The 25,846-nt window shown below is 50.0% G+C and overlaps 1 protein-coding gene across 2 annotated transcripts in view; it reads right to left on the bottom strand.

Annotated features, from left to right (window-relative positions):
- Positions 1-25,846, bottom strand: part of RPRD1B (regulation of nuclear pre-mRNA domain containing 1B) — a 57,153-nt gene that overhangs the window by 7,820 nt on the left and 23,487 nt on the right. For both annotated transcript variants that reach the window (XM_055139273.1, XM_004612638.2), the window contains 3 exons: positions 23,161-23,273; positions 21,213-21,339; positions 15,804-15,979 (listed from right to left, as the gene is read on the bottom strand). In XM_055139273.1, coding sequence (XP_054995248.1) covers positions 15,804-15,979; positions 21,213-21,339; positions 23,161-23,273 — 416 coding nt within the window. The remainder of the gene's footprint in view (positions 1-15,803; positions 15,980-21,212; positions 21,340-23,160; positions 23,274-25,846) is intronic.

The following is a 25,846-nucleotide window of genomic DNA, read 5'->3' as shown; positions in this document are numbered from 1 at the left end:
AGAAAGTGTGGGCTGCAAGCAGTCGTTCCCAAGCTCCAAGCCACGCCCTCAGCAACTCCTGCCCTCAGGAGCGGCCTGGGCGCTCCACCTCTAAGAGCAACATCAGTGTGACGAGACCCATTTGGATTCTTCTGACCCATTAAGTGTGCCACGTCCCACAATCTCTGGTACACCAAGCACCACTCAGGTGGAGAAATGAGGGGGCCAAGTGGCCACACGCGCCTTGTTTAAGATGCCTTACGCCTGTGTGTCACAGAATCGGGCCACCGTACCTGATGCCGGAATCCAGTTCAGCGCCGGGACTCCTCTCGCCACAGCCCACACAGCTGCCCGTGCTCCGCAAACCTGCCTCTCCTCCAGCACCAAGCGTGAGCGAGGCAAGACTCGCCATTACCCACGCACTCCCGCCACTTCTCCTTCCCCGTCCCGGCCTTAGTGGTGCTGGGGTGCAGCCTGCACCTACCCAGGACAGCAAACCCCACTTCCCCGCAGGGGCCTCGGGGGGCCTGTAATTAACTGCTGGGCGTATTGATCCGACGCCAAGAAATGTTTAAACCAGAGGTGAAGGCTCCATGTGGAGCTGCAGATAACACTGGAGATTTATGCTACCGGCAAAGCTTTGGACTCTCCCGACCAGGAGAAAACGTGTCCAACAGGCCCCGACTGCTGCGGGCCCAGGAGACGCGGCAGCCCACGTGGCCGGGACAACGGGAGAGGGGAGCGAGGCGCCCGCATTCTTCACCTTTTCTGGCCACAGCGGCAAACTAGACCTGACATGCCGTAGATGAGCTCCGGGATAAGACCGAGCGCTGGAAACAACAGGGGCTGACACTGCCATGACCTCTCCACAGGAATTCCACTCCCAAAACAAAATCATAAGCGTGTCCGACGGCAACTCGTGTTAGGAAACAAGTGATCAAAATGTAAACACCACCGAGCCTCCTAATTTCTTCCTAGTAGAAAGTATTTACATAAAGCTCATGTCAGAAATAACACCGCCGGCAGGGCCTGACTTGGTAAGACGAGCCCAAGACTCATGGCTCCCTTTATCTTGCCCTGCTGTGCTGCAGGACACACGGCATGTGAAAGCCACCCAACGCTCAGCTAGTCCCAGCCAAGTGTCATAAAGGGCTATCAGGCATGAAGCAATTGATGCCGGGCCTGTCTCAAAGGTGACCTGCTGCACTGAATGTAAGTCGAGGAACTTCACTCTCTGAAGACGGAGGGAGCCAGGCGGGCCCCGATGCTATTTACCCTCCCTCCCCCCAGCCCCTGGCCCTGGCCGCAGGCTTACACTCTTTCCACTCACAGAACGTACAGCGAAAAATCAACCAGTCTGCCTCTCAGTTATGCATTCATCCCCTCTTTCATCCCCTTTGTAAAGGGAGAGTGTACTCTATCACGGATCTATGTGGGAACAAAAAGCTAGCACTGACCTGCACCTCTCTCCCAGCCAGCTCTACGCTTGCACACGACTTAGTGGCAGCTGAGACATTTCAAAATGATACATTCTGGGTGTCACAGCAGTGCTGGAGCTGCTGAGTAAGACACCGGGGAGATAAAAGGAAAAGAGGAAATTGTGGGTCCAGTCCCAGTGTCAGGGTCTCTCAAGCTCCATTACAAACCCGGAACAAGGGTGCAGGCAGAGTCCTTCCCAGAAGTGCGGGACAGGAATGAGCCGGTGATCCGACCATTTACCGGCGAAGTCTAACAGGGAAAGGCTTCTTAACCTTGAAATTACAGCCGTGTTTTCAGGGTATTTCTTTCTCCCCAGAGGACCTTCCTAAATAAAGAAGGGCTAATAATAAGGGATTGTCTTCTGTCACAACAAAATTCCCAAACTGACAAGAGAGTTGAAAAAGCAAGGTTAGAAAAAAAGAGTCTACACATAACTAAAGTAGTAACAAATGAATCTAACAAAAATAAAATGTCAGGAACGGGCAAAATTTCAAACCTTAATGTAAACAGCAAGTTAATCACTTACAATTTGACTGGTGTCCAAAAAAATACTTTAAAAATATTAATTTTGGGGCTGGAGTGATAGCACAGTGGGTAGGGCGTTTGCCTTGCACGCAGCCAACCCAGGCTCGATTTCCAGCATCCTATATGGTCCCCTGAGCACCACCAGGAGTAATTCCTGAGTGCAGAGCCAGGAGTAACCCCTGAGCATCGGTGGGTGCGACCCAAAAAAGCAATAAACAAACAAACAAACAAACAAACAAATAAATAAATAAAATAATTTTAAAATGTACCAGGCCCAAAAAAAAATTATCACATTTTTGCAATTTGTTCCTGCTACAGAGAACCAGGTAAAATCAAAATACTGGAGCACAAGAACCTTTCATCGTACACAGTCAGGATATACTTGAGTTAACCAGCAAAGCTGTAAGTCATATGCAGTAACCAGCACCCCCCACAACACCCCCCACCAACTCCCCTCACCCCCGAACCCCCCCCCACTCCCACTCCACACAAACAGAGGCTTCCACAGGGCGATCCCCATGTTAATGGAGAGCCAGGTTCCTGAAGTGCCCACAGCCTGCCAGGTTAGTGCAGGGAGAGACATGCATTCCTGGGGGAGGGGGCAACTGGAAGGGCAGGAGAGAAGAGTTTCTACAGAGGACAACTCTAAGCAAGGTTTATTAGGTGCGAGGTCTGCCGGGGCCCTGGACCGCGTACACCAGGAAGGGTCCCATCCCTTTCCAGGAGCGACCAGAAAGTGAGAAATACCATTCCCTAGTTTCCAGACAGGACTGAGGGTCGCTTTGATAGGGACAGAGAAGTTTTAAGACAGAAAATCCAAGCTCAACCATTTCCCGTGTGGCACATGACTCCCCGCTGCTGAACTTGGGGTCCTAACACCTCGGGCAGGGAGGGAATGTCACCGGGCAGCTGCAAGCCATTTGTGGAACAATTCAACATAAAATGAGTGGAGTGGCTGAGCAGGGTTCACTGCCCAACCCGTGTTTATCACGTTAACGAAAAACAGAGAAATGGAAAGAATTCGATTTTTCAGATTGGGGCCATACCCTGCAGGAGCTGGTGGTGACTCAGGGTTCAGTTCCCAGAGTCACTCCTCGTAGTGCTGAGGGACCAGGTGTCACAAGGCTGCAGCCAGTGCACGAAGCCGCTCCCCAGCCCCCAGACACTTTGTTCTGGTGTCTGTGCCACACCCAGCAGTGCTGGGGACGACTGAAGAGAATAATGAATGGGAGATGAAAACCATCCTGCCAAAGATCTCAAGTATGTCTTGAAGGTTCAGCATGTTGACTGAAAGCTGGCTAGAAAAAAATGAAAGGCCCCTGAACTCCTGAACAAGTCACAGATTCTACTCACTCTTCTCATGGTGCAACCCTTGGGAGAGGGGACTGGGTCCTGGACTGGGTCCTGGGGTAAGTGTAGCCCTCATGGGAAAACCCTCAGGCCCTGCTCCCCATGCAGGATGTACTGTGACCCGGCCTAGGGGGAAAAGGAACCTGGCAACCCCCCAGCTGCTAAGGCTTCTGCTGCCCCGCGGATCATGGGCCATTCAAGAGCTTCCCACCCCCCTCCTCTACCCGATGGGCAAGGTAACGCCCACTTGGGAAACATCATCTAATGAGCAGGTGTGAACTAGCTGCACGAGGAAGCGGTGGACGCGGCGGGGAGTGTCCCAGGCAGAGCGGTCAACACGTGTAAGCCCCAAGCAGGGGTCCAGCCCGGACAAACACACCGGGAGACAAGAGACATGGCTGTGAGGGCAAAGGGGCCACACCGAAAGCCACGCTTCAGGCCTTCACAGCAGGAGAGTAAGCTCTGCACTGCGCCTGTGGAATATCCGGGTGACAGCACGCCAGGAGAGACGCAGCCCAATCAGCGCTGAGCCACTGTGGGGAACCAGGTGAGACCCTGAGGACGTGGACCGAGGGGCCGGGAGAGAGGACAGTGGGCAGGGCGAGGCCTGCTGGACTCCCCAGCGCCACCTTGCTTCAAGCAGTCAGGCGAGACCCCTGAGCAGAGCCGACCCCCCCCACCCCGTCCCCAATAATGAGACAAAGAGAAGGGGACGTGTTCGGACAATCAAGGCAATGCAGTCAGGGGCGCCAGGACCCCGTGCTGAGGAGGGAGACGGCGGCGGTGGTGGAGGAGCTGTGGGCACTAAAGGAGAGTGGCCCAGAGGAGGCGGAACCAGAGGCAGGAATAACGGGAGAAAGAGGACGAGGAGAACGCCTGGTTTTTGTCTGTTCCCGTGGCCTGCGGCGCTGGGACTGCGGGGTCACCTCCCGGGACTCCTGGTTCTGAGGAAGAGCAATACCAGAGTGAGGCTGGGGAAGAGAAGGAACGGTGCGTAAGAAGGAACAGGGACAGCCTGGCCCGGCCACTCTCAAGTCTTTCCAAGGACCCAGGCTGGCCATCTGGATGGACGCGCTCAGCATCCGGGCGATGAGCGGAGCCAACTCTCAGTACACTGGCCTAAGGGAAGGAGACTGGGAATGAGAAGAGGCCTGGGGACTCGGCACGCACAGGGTGACGATGCAGGAGGGGGTTCCGGGTGCACCCGGCAGTGCCGGAGAGCAAGGACTGAATCTGCACCAACTGCACGTAAGAGCCAGTACCTTACCCCCTGCCACACCTCTCTGGCCCGAGAAAGCCTTAAAGCGCCAGCCCGACCCCGCCCCAACAGAGACTAGACCCAACAGAGGGGGCATGCAGAAACCAGAGATGGAAAGCACACATGGGTATAACAAAAAGGCGATCCAGGGGCTGGAGCGATAGCACAGCGGGTAGGGCGTTTGCCTTGTACGCGGCCGACCCGGGTTCGAATCCCAGCATCCCATATGGTCCCCCAAGCACCGCCAGGAGTAATTCCTGAGTGCAGAGCCAGGAGTAACCCCTGTGCATCACCAGGTGTGACCCAAAAAGGAAAAAAAAAAAAAAAAGGTGGTCCGAAGAGCCTCAGCAGCAGCTGGCTGACCCCATCTCCTGCTCCTCGGCACTGCGGTGGGCGCCTGGGCTCTGCCCACGAAGGGTTCACCAGATCAGATTAGAACCATGACACTCTCACCTTAACCACGAGAGTGGCCCAGACGATGTTCACCTTGAATGTTCCATCTTACCGAAGCACAGTTGAGACCGGGGTGCGACTTCCCAGACTGCAAAGCATGTCTCCATCCAGTCTCCCATTTTCACTGCGAGGCGGGAGCAGGGCCCGGAGTCTCTGCCTGTGGCCCACCATGCCCGCAGACACCCTAGATCGGCACCAGCAGCCCAGCAGTGGAGACGGACCCCTCCCTCCGCCCTGCCCCGCTGTGGGACAGATCTGCTCGGCCAGTCTCACACTGCTTCCTCTCTGTCGCTGGGGGAAGATGCGCAGATCCAGGAAGGAGCACCTCCCAGCCCGACAGGGAGCACCCAGGGGCTCTAACTACAGACACCCCCTAGAGCAGCAGGAATATGTGAAATGGGGAAGACACACAGAAGCCACCACGGTCATGAGCGAAACAGCGACGCAGAAGCACAACCACACCAACCAGCTCTGTCAAGCCCCCAGAAAAAGGCGTTTTGTGACACCAGGAGGAGGCTGATGAACTCAAAAAAACAATGGCGTCTGAGAGCCCGAGTAAGACAACTACAAGCAGAAACGCCAGAACATCTGCGGAGTACAGCAGGTGACAGGAGGAAACTAATTAGAAGCTCTGAGCAGCAGAACAACAACCGTGAGGAAAGAACAAGACGTTCTAAGACGAGATGGAGGAACCCACTAGAAAACAACCAACAGAAGATGGGGAAAAGTCTGAAACATACAAACAGCACACCAGGGAACTATGGGATGAGCTCAAGAGGAGCAGCATGAATCACCGGGGTACCTGAGGACCAGGAAGGCGAGTCTGATGAAGAACTGACAGCTAAGGAAATCAGTTAAGAACTTTCCAGAATTGAGAAATACAGGCAACCAAATGAGGACCAAAGGGCGCCAGGAAAAATCAACTCAACTAAGAAAAGTCAAGAGACACACTAAGCACGGACAGGCAAAACCCGAGACAGAATACGGAAAACAACGAGTTCCAAACAGTCCCTATGCACAGAGCAGAGCCGTGAGACTCCTTCTCTCCGAGAGCTCAGTGAGAGGACACCGGGCCAGGAATGCTCCGTCCAGCCGCTCCTCTCTCAGCTCTGCGGGAACCTCACAGAGCGGCAGGGGCGGGCGACCCGCTAGGGGATTCAGAACCTTGAGGTCAACTCTGCCGGAAGCATTACAGGGACATCTTTAAAGGACAGGACAACCCCCGACATGTGTGCCGGGCAGGGCACTCACGGTGCTTCTGGCTGGGTTTGCTTCTGGCTTGCTAAGGGAGCTTATACATTTTCAATAATGAATTAGCCTCTCATTTTAATTCAATGTTCTATGTCTGATTAGGATTTTTTTTTTACAGTGAGGTTTTTATTACAATCTTTCACTTATTAATGCAGACACTAAGCAGTATCTGTAAGTTTCTAATGTAAAGCCAATATTCCCTTTCTTAGAATATGACTTACACTTAGTACTTTTATAGGCCAATTCAGATTTTCCCTTTTATTTTTAATTCTCTTCACTACTCCAAAATTTTAATTTGTAGAATTTACCTATCTCATGTAAACTCTAAAAATGTAAACTATTCATAACATTCTTTACATTTACATGGCTTAAAAAAAATAAAAGAGTCAGTGGCTGGAGACATAGTACGGCACATATTTGCCTTCCCTAGCATGTGGCCAACCCAGCACCCCATCTGGTCCCCTGAGCATCACCAGGAGTTATCCCTGAGACCAGAGTCAGGAGCCAGCTTGAGCACTGTCAGGGTGGGACCCACCCTCTCCCTCCCAAAATAAAAATGATTCACAATTTAAAAGAATTTGTTAATTTACCATTTTGTCTGAGGTATGGTGCCGCCAGCAGAGCCTGTACCTGTGGGGCGAGTGCATCAGCTTCCAGACACCCCAAAAACTGCTGCTGTGCCTTTGGCCAGACCAAACAACTCCGGGCCAAGTTTACCAAGAAATTAAATGGCCCAAAGTTAGGTATGTGGGAGACACACCCACAAACCACCTCCGGCTCAGCTACATTAGCTCAAAGCCTCCACCCCTCTCGTCGGAGAGCCTGGCAAGCTACCGAGGATATCCCGCCCATACGGCAGAGCCTGGCAGGCTACCCGTCACGTATTCGATATGCCAAAAACAGTAACACCGTGCTCTTCATGTTCTTGGAGTGAGCAAATGCCACTGGGCTACACTAGCATGCAGTAGGGACAAATGGAGATGTTACTGGCACCCGCTCGAGCAATCAATGAGCAACAGAAGGACAGTGACACAGTGATACAATTTTGTGGATTTCAGGAGATCAGTTCTATTCATCAATAGGATAGGTGTCACCACCTTCACAAAAAGGGTCTCTCATATTAGGGGGATATAAAGTAGCACAGCAAGAGAGCAGCAAATGGTCAGTCGTCAGAACAGAAGACCCTGTCTCTAAAACTGGGCTTACGAGGGCAGGGTCGGGAGGATCCCAGGACGCTGTGGAGGGCATCAGGCTCTCTGGTAGCTGGTCTGGTGCTGGCATGAGGTGCACGAGGGAGTGGGATTATTAGTGCTGTAAATCCCGCTACCTTCACAAAAAGTTTTTTTAAAAAAATTTTTAAAAAATAAATCTTGTTTCAATACTGTAGCACTGTAACACTATGGTCCCGTTGTTCATCGATTTGAAAAGGACTAAAATATATCTCTCTAAAAATAACACGTCCCACTGGTCAAACAGACGTTTAGACACTGGAGCTCCAATTTCTGTAATCTGAACTCTGCTCTCAGAATTATGCTCACTGAGTCAATGTTATAATAAAGAGTATCTGCTATTTCCACAAAGCTGCTTCAACGTAAACAGATGACTTAAAACCCACGAGACAATCTAGGTGCTTGTTGTCTGTCTATAAAACTCAGTGAATTCCTTCCTAATCTGCTAAAAGAGCCTCCGAAAAAGAACACGAATTCCTCGGGCAGGAGCACGGCATATTGGTGGCAAAGGTCTGAAGTGGAGACACGGTGAGACCTTCAGCACATTAAGACAAGCAGTCGTCACAGGCATGCAAAGAGTCCTTTTTTAGAAACTGACAGAAAATAATCCAAAGACTGAAAGTCAGTATAAAGTAAAAAGGAGAGGGGGAAAAAAACCCTGAAAATGGCAACAGAATATTCAACCCTAGGTGTTCCCGTCAGAAGCGTCTACAAGGACACCTGTGTTCAGCTACTGACACGAGGGCGTGGACGGTGCAGAGGGATGTTGGCACTGTGATGGTGGATGTGGTAACACTGTAACCCTGACACATGTCAACATTTACTCTCTGATAAAGCAATGCCTGCTACCCCAATAGAGATTAAATAATAATTAATCCATAAAAAAAGGAAATGTTTAGGGCCGCAGAGATAGTACAGCGGTGAGGCAACTGTCTTGCTGGCCTGGGTTTGATCCGCAGCACTGCACAAGTTCCCTTAAGCAAGCCACAGATGCAGATGCCATCTAGGGGTGGCTAATGGGGCCAAAAACAATTGTGTAGGGCCAGACAGAGACTGGGGGGGCGGGGCTTGCTTTGCACACAGCCAACCCAGGTTTGATTCTTGACACTGCAAGTGGTTCCCTGAGCAGCACCAGGAGTGATCCTTAAGCACGGAGCTAGGAGTAAGGCCTGAGCACTGCGGGGTTTCCCACCAATAGGAAAGCACATGTGTGCACCTGTGCACTGGGGTCAGCTGCAAGCACGTGTAAAGGTCAGCCACCACCACGACGAACAGAGGGAGCCCCGGGGTCAACATCCAGCTCTAAAGTCAGCCCTCACAGACAGAACCACACAGCTCCGGAGAAGGAAAGCTGGGACGGGGTGTGGGTAAGGCACCCGAGAGGGCCATAAAACACGACTCTGAAAGCAGGGGTGGAAAGCAGGCCGTGGCCTGCCACGTGGGGAGAGAGGGGACGACAAACGCCCCGGGATGCCAGGTGTACGCTGGATCACTAGCCGGGGGTACCCAAGGCCACAGGACAGAGGCCCGGCTGGAGTCGGGTGCCTGGGGTGCCGGTCTCCACTGACTTGACTTCCCCGTGGAATTCAGTCATCTCCTCTAATCGGCTCTTACCTGACTCAACAAGGAGATCAGGGTCAAGATGAGGAAAGGCAAGAATTTACTCCACAGATGAGAGAAGGCGCTCTCTGTCTCCACCTAATGACTGCTCCATGACTGAAATAAATGCTTCCCTCGGCACCCTGCAATGCGTGGGGGTGCTGCCCCACCAACAGACGGCCGAGTTTGGCTTGGTACCCCCCTCACCGACAGCCAAAGACTCTGGCACTGCCCGCAGACCTGTGAGACATCTCAAGGTGCTGCTGGGCTCTGGGGTCCCGGCCAGGGGGCAGCACAGAGAGGCCTCCAGTTCAGCCCCTCCCTGCGCGGGGCGGGAGCACGCGGCTGGGCCCTGGTGGTGGTCACGCACACTTAGCACTTTCTCAGAAACGACTCCGGAATGCTTTTGGGTAGCCATTTTAATCCCCCTCCATGCCATGTCCTTAAAACAAGACTCCGGGGGATTCAAGAATGACTCAACTTTGGTTACTCTTCCGTGTAGGCCGTCTTCCTGCTATTGACGAACTGATCAAATCAAATTTAAAAAGGAAAAATGGCCAAAGAGGAAACCACAAACCTGGTGGGAAATTACCAACTGTCTGCCTGTATTCTATTCCGAGCTACAGTTCACCCTATCCTCTAGGTCTGAGTTTCTTTTTCCCTTTCTCTTTTTTCAGTTTTTGGGCCGCACCCTGTGGTACTCAAGGCTTATTCTAGACTCTGCTCAGGGATCACTCCTGGCTGGGCTCAGGGGACCATGTGGAGACTGGGGATCACAGCTGGGTCAGCCTGGTACAAGGCAAGTACCCTACCCGCTGTACTAACGCTCTGTTCCTATTTTTTTAATAAAAAAAAAATCTGCAGAACTAAAACTTGAAATAAAATGGAAAAATGATCTTTATGAATTAAAAGACTAAAGAATGTTAAGATGACAAGATCAATGTAATCTCCTGATTCAATATTGAATTTACAATTCAATATTGAAATGACAATTGCCCACTTTGCAGACATATGAAAGCCAATTCTCAAATTTCTCAAATATAGAATTTTTTTGAATTAAAAAGGCCTAAATAGCAAAAACAATTAATTAAGAAGGCCTAAATAGCAAAAACAATACTTAAAAAGAATAAGTTTGAGGATCCAAGTTTTCCACTTTCAAAACTTACTACGTAGCTACACTGTGACAATGTATATAGTGTGTTATCAGCATCAAACAGAGATCTGGAAATAAAACTCACTCATCAGTGGCTAATTATGACAAAAGCATATATAAACAGGGAGGAAGAAATCTTTTTAACATAAGAAACTACAATGAACGGATACTTATATGCGAATAATATCAAACACCTATATAAAAATCAACTCAAAGCAAATCAATGATGTAAGCGTAAAAACTAAAACTGTAAGACTCCTAGAACAAATTTAGGAGTTAAGTCTTCAAAAACTGGAATTCTTAAATGCAAAACCAAAACATAAACAACCCAAAGGAAAAACTGATACTGAGTTTATCAAAATAAAATACAACACATGTCTCAAAGGGCATTTTTAGGTGGGAAGACAACTTACATAGTATTTGCGAATCATATAGCTCACATAAATACAGATAAGCGGTCTTAAGACATCATCAGTCATCAGAGCAATTAAAATCTATGATAATACATCTTCTAGGAAGATTGGAAAAGGAAAAAAAAACAATTAACAAGTGTGATGAAGGTATTTAAAATGGAACCCTCATACATAACTGGCACGAATGCTAAATGGTGAAATCACTGGAAGAAACAGCCTTCTCAAAAAGTAAAAAAACTTACCTATGACCCAGCAATTCCACTTTTAAGTTAACATATATAGCCAACAGAAAAAATACCACACAAACACCTGGCATTTACCGCCACAGCACTCAGAAAGGCTAAGGAGGGAACAACTCGAGCATGAAGGACAGCACGGACTGCTGTATGTCCAGCCAACGGCAGCTCAGCCATCGAAGGGTGAAAGGGAACTAAGTGCTAACAATCCAGTGCAGACACTCGCCATCAAACCATGCTAAAGAAAAGGAAGCCAGACGCCATTCGATGGAGTATCTGACCCAGACAAATGCAGAGGCTGAAAGCACATGGCTTACAAGGGGTGCCCGGGCGGGCTGGCGGGCTGGGAGGGGTCAGAGGGAATGACGAGCTAACAGGGACAAGGCTGACCAAAAACAGAAGTTTCAGAATCTAATCTAAGAAGTGATTGCACGATACTGTGGGCATATTAAATACCACTGAAATACACACATTTAAAAATCAAAACCAGGTCTAGACACCCACGGCCCTAGAGCTCTTTCCTAGAGGCAGCCCCTGACCCACGGGGGTGCCAAGCAAGGGAGAGCTCCTGTTACTTAAGTGTCGCTGCCAAGCACCAGGAGATGAGCAGGCGTGTCGAGGAAGTAAAGCTTCAGGTAGCCTCCTTTGCTTTTCCTTCAATACTGGCACCACAACAGGCTGCCCCAGCCCTGACTGTCCAGCCCACACTGACTAAGGCGGGGAGTGGTGAGCACTTACTGGCCCTCTGTCAGAGAGAAGCAGGCAATCCCTTTCTTCTAAGAATGAAGGGGAGCACTTTTTGGTACCTCTACATCCCCTCCCCTCCTGTGTGTCCATGCTTCTTTCTATGTAACTTCCCCTCATTTCTAGGCTTTCTTCTGTTCATGACAAAAAACACTAGTAATGGATTTGAGCAGCTCCACTGAAATCAGCACCCCCTCAAAATCACCGTGTCTAGCTCTGGCGGGGGGGGGGGGGGGTGCTCGTGGTGCTGCACCATGGAGACCTACTACTGACACTACTGTGAAACTGAATCACAGCGACTGAGACTAAAAATAAGATAAATGAGATTTAAAATGAAAAAAGCAGGGGCTGGAGAGATAAGTACAGCAGGTGGGGAGTTTGCCTTGCACGAAGCCCCCTGGGTTCAATCCCCAGCATTCCATGTGGTCCCCCTGGGCACAGCCAGGACGAATTCCTTGAGTACAGAGCCAGGAGTAACCCATTTAGGAACTTCTGATAGACCTAATACATTAGCATTTTTGCCACTGGTCTATTTCAGAATAGTGGGGCCACGGACACAGCGGAGGGCATTTCTTCTGAGCCATGCCAACTCCCCTCCACCGGACAGCGCTCGGTGGACAGCCCAGGACACAGCAGCACCCGCCAGTGGCCAGAGCCCGACTCTCTCACTCCCCTCTGCACTAGCCTGTCCCGCACGCACCTTCTGGCCTGTTTTTCTCCACCCGTCTGTTCAGAAATGTGTTTCTCTTCCGTGTGCCATTCCTTCTATGAAACAGGCTGTACTCCCTGCGAGGAGGCTGGGCCTAGCTTCAGGCCTCACTCAGCACTGCCAACAGTCTCCTTTACCGCCACTGCACACCAGCACCTGGTGTGATGTGTGGTGGACCGCTCCATATCCACCTACGCTCCTGGGCCAGAACAGGACTTCCTTAAGGCGACACACTTCATCTCTTTTTCCTGTGCGCACAGCTACAACTCCTTCCTCTGTCCCCCACACCCCCCGAGTTCTCTAGGTTCTGAATCTTCCCAAAGGTCAGAGCCACTGAGAAATCCAACATAAAAGTCTTAAGTGAAAGGGATAGAAAAGGCATCCCCTAACCCCACACGAGTTCTCCAAGAAAAAACTAAAAAAAAAAAAAAAAAAAATTAGGGGCTGGAGCAATAGCACAGCGGGTAGGGCATGTGCCTCACATGCTGCCGACCTGGGTTGATTCCCAGCATCCCATATGGTCCCCTGAGCACCGCCAGGAGTAATTCCTGAGTGCATGAGCCAGGAGTAACCCCTGTGCATCGCAGGGTGTGACCCAAAAAGCAAAAAAATTAAAAAACAAAATTATTCGTGTGAAGAAACTAACCTGGGTGGGGGAAACTAGACTCAAATAATTGAACTTCCACGATTGTAAGAATTTTAATTAAAAAGTCAAAAAAGAATTTTTAGCTCTTTCATTGTATTAAATAATAAAAATAGATTTCATTAGCATTCTTGTCTTGCAATTTTGCTCATTTATTACTTATTTTGTGTTTTGGGCCACACCTGGCTGTGCTCAGGGCTCACTGCTGCTTTACACTCAGGGATCAACTCCTGGCAGACTTGGGAGTAACATGTGGTGCCAGGGATTGGACCTGGGCTGGCTGAGTGCCCCACCAGCTGTACCGGCTCTGGCCCAGGCCTGGCAGTTTAGTGAGGCCCAGGAGTGTAAGAAACGAGCACTGGTCCAGGAGACAGTCTAGGGATTTGAGGGTGTGGTGAGTATGCATCAAGTCTGGGTTCAGGGGCTGGAGCGATAGCACAGCCAGTAGGGTGTTTGCCTTGCACGTGGCCGACCCGGGTTCGATTCCCAGTATCCCATATGGTCCTCTGAGCACCGCCAGGGGTGATTCCTGAGTGCAGAGCCAGGAGTGACCCATAAAAATAAATTTAAAAAAAAAAAAAAAAAAAGGCCTGTGTTCAATTCCTGGTACACCGAGCAGTGCTGGGTACAGGACTGGGAGCCCCCCGATACTGCCGGGGAGGCCTGGGATCGCCCTGGCATTGCATAACTTGAGTAGTGTCACACCCTCGGACCCCTGCACTGAACCACCAACAGCCCAGAAGGCTGAGTCACCTGGGGCTGCCAGGTCCCTTTCAGGAGGGGTAGGCGAAGGGAATGCGGGGAAATGAACATTCGAAATGCAGGCACATGTCAATAAGAGACGCTGGAGGCTTGGAAGAATTGACAGCAGTGAGTTCTCTCTTGGGTGAAGCACACTCAGCAAGTCTTACCATTACCAAAAGAACACAAGACAAATCTATACAGCAACGTGAAAGAAAAAGATTTTTAGAGGGACTGGTTCACACTTTAGCAAGCATGAATAAAGAACTGACTCTCAACAAACCTTATCACTGTATCACTGTCCTCCCGTTGTTCATCGATTTGCTCGAGCGGACACCAGTAACGTCTCACAACAAATTGAGACTTGCTACTGTTTTGGGCATCTCGAATACGTCATGGGGAGCTTGCCAGGCTTTGCTGTGTGGTAGCTTGCTGGGCTCTCCGAGAGGGACAGAGGAATCAAACCTGGGTTGGCCGCATGCAAGGCAAATGCCCTGCCCGCTGCGCTATCGCTCCAGCATAATAAACCTTATGCTGTATCTAATTCAGTTGCTTAAAATGCATAAATTTAACTCTATTTTCCCAGTTAATAGTTTTGCTCAAGTCTGGGTTACCTTTGTTCAGAAGCTTTACATCCCAGTGGTGGGACCTTCCTGTGCTGGTTCTTAAGCAAAATAATTCCACTGCCAGAGAAAGAAATGTGGACTAGAATGCTACAGAGCAGATCCAAACCTCTGGTCAGCCTCTGATGCCCTTCAGCAACCCAGTGTCCTTCCTACAGGGCCCAGAGTCACTCCCCTGCGAACTAAAGGGAGACACATACATCCATAGGAAGGGACACAAAGAGTTAACCAACTTGGTCTCCTTCTCAAAGATGCTGTCCTCCATGGTAACTTGCCACATTCCGCCCAACAACAGCTGCTCATGATAATCAATGTCTGACAGATCAGAGAAAGCCCTTAATGTGTCGCCAAGGGGCAGTTCAACAGATGGCATGGTGACTTACAACCAGAATCATTAATTACACTCTCTTATTAGTCCCGGGGCACGGTGCTGGAAAATGCTTCCTCAGTGAAAGATGAGCATCCCAGATAGATGGCCGTCTGGTACTGCCCGTGAGGCTCCCCGCAGGACTCTGGCCATTGCCCGTTGCTAAACCGAAGCCCAACTCTTTCCTGAGCCGTTTCCCACCTCCCACCTCCAGGCTGGCCAGAAACAGGAAGTTCCCACTGCCCCCCAGAGCCCCTTAGTCATGTTAAGGACATGGCGAAGGAAACAGAAACAAGCCCATCACCCGTGTCCCCTGAGCCAGCCACGAAAAGTCCCCCTGCTCTGCGCCAGAGAAAGGGGTCCCGCGCTCAGGAGTCGGGGCGGGGACTTCTTTAAACGTGTGACTGTTCTCCACCTCTGACCCGTCCTCCCTCCCACACTGCGACTGGTGCCCAGGTCTGCTTTAGGAGGGGTGCGGACACTGCGGAGAAGGGCCGGCTCTCGGGCGTCTGGTGAGGGACAGCGCTCACAGCCCCGCACCGCCCACCTACCCGCCTGTCCACACTGCCCGACTCCACGCATAGCACAGCTTCGGGGCAGGCGCCTTCCCGGCCTTAGCTTGGACGCAATCAGAAACCCATCTCGGTATAACCCCATCTTGGTATAAACCCAAAGAAAGTTTTATTTCGCTTTTCCCAACTTCTACTAGACGCTCTCTTGCTCTGGCGACCTCCTGCTCTTTGTGACGACACTCCGGAGAGTGTCTATGTTCAGAACTGTGAGTTCAAACTGAAGTAATACCAAGATCCTTAATACATGATTTTAAGAGTTCAATCTTTCCTGCATTCTGATTTGTTCTTTCTGGGGCACAGAGAAATATGGCTCTAATTTCAACTAGCGTCAGCCTTCTGTAATAGATAGTGGACCGTTCCCATCTCATGAATTTTTAAAGAGACAGAACATGTGCTAATTGAGGCCTAATAACCAGCTCCTGGTGCGGGTTACAGGCAGGTGGGCCTGGGAAGTCTGGGTCTGGCCTGCGTGTACTCACTTCCAGCTTTTTCTCCTTCTCTGACAAGACGTCCTTCTGGCTCTGGGTATACTCCACCAGCATCCGCGCCAGCTGGCGCCGGTCCTCCAGCTCGGCAGCCAGGCGCCCGTTGTATTCCGCGAGTAACAGACACGCTTCATCGACTGTTTTTGAAAGACGTTCAGCTGCCTCTTTGTCTAAATACAAACGAGACAGAAACAACTGAGAGGATATACACATCATATAGAAATGACCGCAAATGTTTCTGGGAGAGACTAACACTTCTCCCCCAGGAGTGTTCTGGAATATGCCAGAACACCTGTGGGCGACAATGGCCAGGCTGACAGAGCACTCCAGACACGCACTCCGTCAACAGGCAGGACCTTCCTCAACCACCCGAAATGACGCAACAGTCAGGGCAGGGAATATGGTGAAGTGTCTCTAAATGCCTGTTCCTGTAAAAAGTTCTACAAATAAACAAGAGACTTAAGATCCTACAATGATGTCCTTTTCCCCCCTGTGCCCCCAGGAATTTAAAGAATGCTTTTCATTCATACTCTTGTTAAGTATCCTTTGCAAATAACTCGAAACGCAACACCATGAACTCATTTCTCGGGTGTGGCAACTAAACATAAAAACCAGATAGAGGCCAGGTCAATCTCAGGTGGTCAGCTGAGGAGCAGGAACCCCAAACTAGTGGCCCCTCTCCAAGACCGCCCCTCTCCGACTATGCAAGTCTCACACTTGCACTTGAGAATCTTCCTGCACTCAGCAAAATCTGCATCTGATCAAGTATGCAAATGCTCCTGAATTTAACCCTTAGCAAAAAAATGCCTCAGACACACTTAAAAAAATAAGTGAACTGGGGCTGGAGTGATAGCACAGCGGGTAGGGCGTTTGCCTTGCACGCGACCGACCCGAACGCGACCGACCCGGGTTCGAATCCCAGCATCCCATATGGTCCCCTGAGCACCGCCAGGAGTGATTCCTGAGTGTAGAGCCAGGAGTAACCCCTGTGCATTGCCAGGTATGACCCAAAAAGCAAAAAAAAAAAAAAAAGTGAACTCACACACATATAAAAATAAGTGAAAGCGATAGCAGAGCGGGTAGGGCGTTCGCCTTGCACGCAGCTGATTAGGGTTCAATTCCCAGCATTCCACACGGTTCCCTGAGCACCACCAGGGGTAATTTCTGAGTGCATGAGCCAGGAGTAACCCCTGTGCATTGCCAGGTGTGACCCAACAAGAAAAAAAAAAGTGAAACAAAGCTCCCTGAGACAATACATACCATTACTATGTAGAAAGTATGCTATCTTCTAAAAAAGTCCTATTGTTACTCACCAAATGAATTTTAGGTCTAATCAATGGATTACATCTCATTGTTTGGAAAACAATTGTGTTGAAGGATGAAAGTATAGGTCCGAGGGTGGAAAAGAGAGCACAGTGGGTAAGGTGCATGGCGACCCAGGTTAAATCCCCAGCACCCCACACATCCCCCGAGGCCCACCAGGAGTGAACTCTGAGCACAGAGCCAGGAGTAAGCCCTGAGCACTGCCAGCTGTGGCCCCGGAACAAGAACAAAACAAAGTCACAGGGCCAGTGAAATAGGTCGAGTTTGTAAGTTCTCACACTTATCTGACCTACTTCTTCCTTTTCAGGAAAGAAAAAAACAAAAAACCAAGAAAATTCCCTGGGCACTCTGGAAACCTACCTACTTTAAGTGAATGCATGGAAAATGCTCCCCAATTGCATGTGTGGGGCTGGGAGGTAAGGGGTCTCGAGTTCCGGGAGAGGCCAACAGGAGGGACGTGCATTAGGAGCGTCAGTAGGACACTGGCTAAAGAGGTCACCAAACGGAGCTGAAGGCGGCCGGCAAGGCCAGAGAGGCAGTGCAGCCAGAGTCAGGAAGCAGCTCAACACTGGCTGGGTGCAAGCCCTCTCCACCCCTCCCCAGAGAAGTCAGTATTAAAACATTAAAAGTGAGTAAACCAGCAAAAGAGACCGGAAAGATATTACCAGAGAGAAGAGGAAAACTAGAACATGGAGTGGTAGCGCGTGACTGCTGTTATAATAACCATCACCATGAGGGCAGCCTCGGCCAACGGAGAAGCACTCTCTTAGTATTTATTATCACGGCCCCTTCCTCCACATTGCAAATGCGACACTCCAATTTCCGCTTCCACTCCTGACTCGGCCCCCACCTTCATCCTACAAACCCCCACGACGACACTGGGCCCACTGAACAGTCCAGGACCATCTCCTCACCTCCAGATTCTTGCTCATACCTGCAAAACCTCTTTATGCATGTAAGATAAAGTACTCACGGGCCCTGTGAATTAGCTCTTGGACATCTACGGTCAGAGGGGTTTGAGTCATTACTCTGTCCACCACACCAAGTGGAAAATTATTTCCACGAAGGGAAAAAAAAAAATCACTGGATCAAATCACTAAGGTTAAAACTGGGCAGAAATTTTGCCGTGGAATCTCGCAATGAACGTTCAAGTCCCCAGTGGCAGGAACAGCGCCAGCCTGGCAGGGAGAAGGGGGGAGGAGAGGCGAGCACAGGCGCCCCAGCAGGAATGGCGGTGCGGGGCAGGGACACGCAGCAGGACTCCAGCAAAGGAGATGTGGGGAGAGGGGGGGAAAAACACACATCTGTGCGCTGAGAATGACCCAACAGGGAAGAAACCGGGAAGACACAGAGGAAGGGGGAGAACTGCTGGAGCAACGCCCTTCGAGTGGGCGAGAAGGCACAGGTCTGAGTAGGGAAGAAGCCGAGTCAGGGACAACACGTTCAGCCACAGAAACCCGTCTGCCCCCTCAGCCACAGGGGGCTGCGCAGGTCTGGGAGAGGGACCAGGAGCAGAGAGTCCAGGACTCAGGGCGGGCAATGAGCTGATATTGCTTCATGGGCACAGTTTTGGTTTTCTAAGATGTACACAGCTCCGGAAGTTGGTTGCACAATCAGGGGAGTATAATATTTACTGCTGCTGAACTGCACATTGGAAATGGGTGAGACAGGCGATTCGTTCTGTTCTGCCACAATTAACCATCTAAATAAATACACAGCCTTTAAAAGCCACGCATAAAACCTTCAGGCCAGGGGCCGGAGCGATAGCACAGCGGGTAGGGCGTTTGCCTTGCACGCAGCCGACCCGGGTTCGATCCCCGGCATCCCATATGGTCCCCCAAGCACCGCCAGGAGTAATTCCTGAGTGCAAAGCCAGGAGTAACCCCTGAGCATCGCTGGGTGTGACCCAAAAAGCTAAAAAAAAAAAAAAAAACCTTCAGGCCAAAAAGATGGATGAAATTAAATACACGGCTAATTTTACATATTAACTGGCTTCACTTGCTCCTTGTTTTTGCAGATCATGATTCCAATAGTAAAAACAAAAATGATCTATTATAGCTTTTAATTTTCAATTTTTTTATTACTTTTGGGCCACACCTGATTGTGCTAAGGGCTTACTCCTCGCTCTGTGCTAGGGGATCACTCCTGGCGGGGCTCAGGGGACCACATGAAATGCTAGAGATTGAACCTAGGTCAGCCAATTGCAACACAAATGCTTTACCCACTGAATATCTTTCTGGCCCACATTACAGATTCTTAAAAGCTGAATTTAGGCTGGAACGTGACTCACAGTGGCAAGCACCTCTTCGCATGTATGAAATCTTAGGTGCAATCCCAGGAGTAAAAAAGGAAACAAAAAGGGTTAAATTGGAGATATGCTGGGTTTCTGCCAGGAGACTGCAGTGAGGGAGAAGAGCTGTGAAGGAGTGATATAAACCCCCTCTGCACCTCTAGACGGACGGCCCCCAGCACTGCGCCTGGGGCCTCACTGAGCCGTCTGGCCTATCTGGCCGAGAGTGGCTGGGAACAGTGCCCATGACCCTTGAACACACACCGGGAGCCGTCCTTTGCCCCCTCACCTCTGAGAAAGCAAAATAAACTCTAGCCAACTAGAGAAGAATCTGAGGCCATAAAGAGTGATGGCTGGGAAAGGTGGAAAGGTCAACAGACTGTTTCATCCGGGATGGGAATGGGGCAACACGCCTCCTGCACTGTTGCATCTCCAACCAGGAAGTCTTTTGCAGCTCCCCAGAGCCGCAGACAAGTAGGGTATTTGCCTCACATGTGGCCAACCAGGGTTCAACTCCCAGATTCACTTACGTTCCCCAGAGTATTTCCCGAAATGATCCCTGAGTGACCCCTGGTGTGGGCCCCAACAGTAAGTGAATAAACGGTCGCCTCGCTGGCCAGAAAGAGAGCTCGGGTGCTAGAGTGCATCTTTGCATCCTGCATGCGGGGGGCCCTTGCTGGTTCCGGCATGCCCCACAGGTCTCCCGAGCACTCCCAGGAGTTGGGGCTGCCCCCCACAGCACCACCACATGGAGCCCCGGAATCAAAGATAGTAAAACTGCCTGCAAGGGCTAGGGTTGTCTGACCAAACACAGGGGGCCTGACACTGGGGGTGGGATTGGTGCTGGAACCCAACTCTGAATAGCTTCGCAAATCACAGTGAGAGCTGGGACTGTAGCTCAGTGGTATGACACATGCTTTGCAAATAAGAAGCCCTGGGTTCAATTCCCAGCACTAAAGAACACATGAACAAAATAACCCGACTTACCCTCCACCCCCAACCCCTGCTTTTTCCTCTTAGCACTTAACTCCTGCTGTGGATAGACAGCACTATTCAGTGGGCCTTAGACAGTGGTTGAATGCAGGAAGTATTTCATAAGCGGGTGGGTAGACAGGAAGTCACTGAGGCAGACAAATGAAGAAACTGGCGGGGGAAAGTAGGGGGTCTGGAAAAAGCTTCGGACAGAACACGGGTTCCAGCAGCCGTGTGCTGAGTGTGGCAGCGGAGCACTCCCCAGGCCAGTCTGGCCCCTCTGATGGCAAGGAGGGCCCGCCCTGGCAGGAGATGGTCCTGGGCGGCACAGAACAGTCTCTGTAAGTCATCAGGCTGGGCTTTCTCGCCTTCCACTTCCCCACACCTACCGTGGGAGGACCAACGGCCCCCTGATGGGCTGGGGTGACCCAGAAGGCGCACCACTGACTCAGCACACAGCTGGGGCTCCGCTGACGGCGCCGTCATCTACGGGGGTGCCGTGTGCCGTGTACCCCCCACAGGGTGCGGACTCATGACAGTTCCCTAGTGACAACATCTCAACTTTAATGCTTGCCCCCCACCTGCACTGCTTCCCGAGACCAGAGCACGCAGGCTGCGGCAGGCCGCCACTGCCCTGATCATGCCTAGGCTCACTCCTCAAGCCCAGGCGACTTCAACAGCCACCCTGTTCCACACAGGAGTTAAGCTCCAAATGCCCCCCAGTCGCCGCACGGGAAGTCTGTGCTGCAGCTCTAAGCATGAGCGGAGCCCTGGTGTGGGCAGATCGCTCCTCGTTCCCCCAGACGCCCCCTTCTCACCCGTGATCTTCTCCAGCAGAGACACGTCCTGCACTTCCTGGGGCAGAGACGCGATCTTCTGCCGGACCGTTGCATCCCCTGAAGCAGCGTTTTCCAGGTCCTGCAGAGCTTTGATTAGTTCCTCGGTCTGTATAAAGATGACAACACGAGCCATTAAAAAAGGGACTTAAGGGGCTAGAGTGATAGCACAGCGGGTAGGGCGTTTGCCTTGCACACAGCCGACCCAGGTTCTAATCCCAGCATCCCATACGGTCCCCTGAGTACTGCCAGGAGTCATTCCTGAGTGCAGAGCCAGGAGTAACCCCTGTGCATCGCCGGGTGTGACCCAAAAAGCAAAAAAAAAAAAAAGAAGGGACTTAACAAAAATCAGCTGAAGCCAAATGAAGCAGATACACTCTTAAAAACTCATTCCTGCCATAAGGAAAAACTATTCTTTATTCCACAGCTTATTCTGGTTGATGAGATGGCTTCTGAGACAATATAAAACCAGAAATTTCTAAGCATGTGGCAGAATATTAATAAACTATAGAACTCTTCAAAATAACTCGTAAGAGCATGTTTTCCTGCAATCGAGAAAACAGCCCGGCTGGTCCCACTCGTTTCCATGGCGCGTGTTTCCAAGCAAAGAACGGTCTCGCTGAGAGCCCAGCGTGCCACCACAGCTACTCAGCGACCATGCGCGGGCCGACTCCGTGGCAGGGCACCACCTACTTCAAAATCCTTCCCGAAGTGTGCGCTACAAAATCAATACCACCAAAATGACACTTTTCCATTTTGGCAACCATTCCTAAATACAAAATGTTAAACTTATTCATCATAAGCAGGAAAAGCTACAAAGAGCAAACCAAGAATGGAAACTCTGTACTATCAGAAAGCGTTTCTAAACTGTCCAAGTACCGATGAGAACACTGATACATCAGTCTACCTGTCATGCTCTGGGGATACCTGACAACGCAGCCAAAGGACTATAAAGGTCATTAATCCAGGTGCTCTCTTCAAAGTCTTGTTGTTGCGGGTTTTTTGGTTTTGATTTTTGCTTTTTTGGGTCACACCTGGCGATGCTCAGGGGTTTCTCCTTGCTCTGCACTCAGGAATTACTCCTGGCAGTGCTCTGGGGACCCTATGGGATGCCGGGGATCAAATCTACGTCTGCTGCATGCAAGGCAAACTATCTACCTGCTGTACTGTCGCTTCGGCCCTCTCTCTTGAAAGTTTTAAAGTGCACTTGTAACCTAATGCTGTTTTGATTTAGTCCCTTGTCTAATTCAACACCTGAACACACAAATCAGAACATGCCTCCTATTTACATAGGCCTTGAACATACCCAGGTGTAATAAAGGCATTTTGAACAAAAGAGGACACGTAACTCAGTTAAAAGAGCATGGAGTCAGACCCACATGCAAATGAGGACATCAGTGCACGAATCTGTCCCCTGGAGCCTCGTTTCCTTCCTGAGGCTATAAAGAAGTGAATCACTCACCTAAACCAGTGACAGCTCACACACTGACTTACACGAAGTGCCAAACAAGGCAAACCGACGGTTATTAAGTCAGGGAAGGCGACTTCCTTGTTTGAACACTGACATTGTTCCCGCACAGGCGTCTGCTGTGGCCAGAGCCTGCTGCAGAGAACAGGGAGTTTTTGAGGAGAACCATCTGTCCCAGTGAAGACAAGTCACGGCAGGGGCCTTCTCCTGTTTTTATAGGTTATCTACCTTTCACAAAGATCTTTTGAAGAGTATTTTCAACTCTCAGCATCCAACAGACCCCGAGCCTAAGTGCACTATAAAACAGAAATCCCTCTCGGCGTCAGGGCGCACAGAGAAGCAGGGCCCAGTGCCTGGAGGCTGTGCCCAGGGAGCCACCCTCCAGAGCGTCATGCTACTGGTCAGCAGCGCCACCTGGTGGCCACAATCGTCCACTCAGTCACTGCCCGGGGTGAAACGTACCAGGAGGGGTCCAGCGGAAGGGTCCTGGGGCGAGTAGCTCCCAGGGTAGTCATCATCCTCTTCCTCTTGTATCTGCTGAAACGTTCTCTTCAGAGATTTCTTCTCCTCTGTCGCTAAAAGTAATTTTAAAGTGATGAACGTGGGTTACCGTCTACACAAGTCGGTGTGCGTCAAACGCACGACAGGCCCCAGGTAAGACTGAAGAGGACAGACAGCCCAGAGTCCGCCGAGATGAACCCTCACGCCAGTCACTGCAAAATGGTGCCAGTTCCCGACACTACAGAGGAGTCCACTGGCCTGTGAATAGTCAGCTCAGACTACCTCATTAGAAAATGCCCCTGAAACACACCTCTAGGAGGGAAACACATTTAATTTAAAACTTCACCATCAAGGGGCTGGAGAGATAGCACAGCGGGTAGGACGCTTGCCTTGCACGCGGCCGACCCGGGTTCTAATCCCAGCATCCCATATGGTCCCCTGAGCACCGCCAGGAGTAATTCCTGAGTGAAGAGCCAGGAGTAACCCCTGTGCATCGCCGGGTGCGACCCAAAAATAAAAAAAAAAAAAAAACTTCACCATCAATTCTGGGAACAGGGGCCTGGGTTGGCCACACCCTGGTGCTGCCAGGGATCACACCTGGGCCTCCGACTGGCAGAGCATGCCCGCAGCTCCTGCACCCTCTCACGCCACCAAACCTCAGAATCTCAAAGGTCAACAGGACAAATAAAACAGTGAGAAAACCATCAGATAATATAATGAAGTAAGCTGAAACATGTGACCATTTGTAGAGAGTTTATTTCAAACATAAACAGATAAGATTGCAGCCAAAACTCTAAACGCAAGTATCCTGTGAACTATTTCTTTAAAAACAAGACTAAATTTACCTTTAAAATTCAAAAGAACCACTGCTGTGAATATGATTGAAAATACTCAGAAAAACAAGTTGTTACCATTTTAAAATTAACTACTTTGGAGACTATTTTACATTTTTTAAAATGATCTATTCTGGCCAGGAGTAACCCCTGTGCATTGCCAGGTGTGACCCAAAAAGCAAAAAAAAAAAACAAAAACAAAAAAAAAACATCTGTAAGAAGACAAAAGCTGGGGGCTGGAGCGATAGCACAGCGGCTAGGGCGTTTGCCTTGCATGCGGCCGACCCAGGTTCAATTCCCAGCATCCCATATGGTCCCCTGAGCACCGCCAGGGGTAATTCCTGAGTGCAGAGCCAGGAGTGACCCCTGTGCATCGCCGGGTGTGATCCCTCCCCAAAAAAAGCAAAAAAAAAAAAAAAAAAAACCACGATCTATTCCTGGATGATTTTAAATTGATGTGCTTTAATTCCAAAGTCATTCCTTCTGCATCAAACTGGATTGATACAAAGTAAGTTCTAACACCTGTGGGACATACATGTAAAGACAAAGTCTAGTTTGGAAAGTAAAGAAAATTCTGGATGTGCACATGTGCTCCGTGCTGCATTTGTCTCTATATAGTCCTGAACATTCTGAGATATGGTAATTCTATTTTATAGGTAAGGAAATAAAGACCCAGAAAAGCAGAATAATTTAAAATTTGCTCTTTCTATCATACACAAATTACTGAGTTTCACCTACCTACTCCTCCAGCTGTCAGAAAAGGGGGATTTCCCCCCCTCCCCAGACCAGGACAAACCAGTTCCTCCACCTCCCAAATCTCACCCCATGTACCGGGGAGCAAGTTCAGGCCCCCATCCCAGAATAAAGACCTTCTGAGAGCAAGGACATGGTTTCTGTTTTCTACTATATATATGTAATATGATATAATATATAAATATATAAACTGACCAAACTATTGTTTGATGTGAAAGCTAGGTCAATTTCATGGGTTTTATTCTTTTTTTTAATTTTAATTTATTTTTTGCTTTTTGGGTCACACCCGGCAATGTACAGGGGTTACTCCTGGCTCTGCACTTAGGAATTACCCCTGGAGGTGCTCAGTGGGCCATATGGGATGCTGGGAATCGAACCCAGGTTGGCCTCGTGCAAGGCAAACGCCCTAGCCGCTGTGCTATTGCTCCAGCCCCAATTATTATTATTTTTTAATAAAAAGAAAAAGACTATGCAGAGGAATAGCAGCATTTGCAATGCAGATGGCCCTTACTCAGCGTGATTCTACTATGAGCAGATTTGTTACCAAGGTTTAAATTACACCAGTTCTTCAAAAACAAGGTTCAAATTTCAGTTACCATGGCATACAGCTCTGGGTAAATGCATAAAGAACAAACCTTGCTGCTAACTTCAGCCCCCAAACCACCATATAAATAAGAGCGGTGCATCGTGACCAGTGACCAATCACATCACTTCTTTCAAGGTCACTGATTGGTCACTGCACATCTGCTATTCAGGTCACACAGAGACAGCAAAGTGTTTAGCTGTGTTGTCTCTTTGTCTCCTGGTGATAAAATCCATGACATTTTATTAAGATGAATACTCAGAAGGGAATCGACCGAAGAGGAAAGGGAAGCAAAGAAGCTAAAAATGATGCTGGAAGTGATAGATGAAGGACTCTAAATGGAGCCACCAAAGAAACAGTTGGCTCTGAGGAAGCTGGACGCCCACCGCCCCAGATTCAAGACTCAGGCGAGAAGTCAGGTGAGGAAACTGGCTACGATGAGAAGGGTGACAATGCCCACAGGCAGTGATGCCAACAA

This window comes from Sorex araneus, chromosome 5 (genome assembly GCF_027595985.1).
Source record: "Sorex araneus isolate mSorAra2 chromosome 5, mSorAra2.pri, whole genome shotgun sequence".
Taxonomy (NCBI): domain Eukaryota; kingdom Metazoa; phylum Chordata; class Mammalia; order Eulipotyphla; family Soricidae; genus Sorex; species Sorex araneus.
The sequence above is the reverse complement of the archived record's forward strand: the minus strand, read 5'-3'. Positions and strand labels throughout refer to the sequence as shown.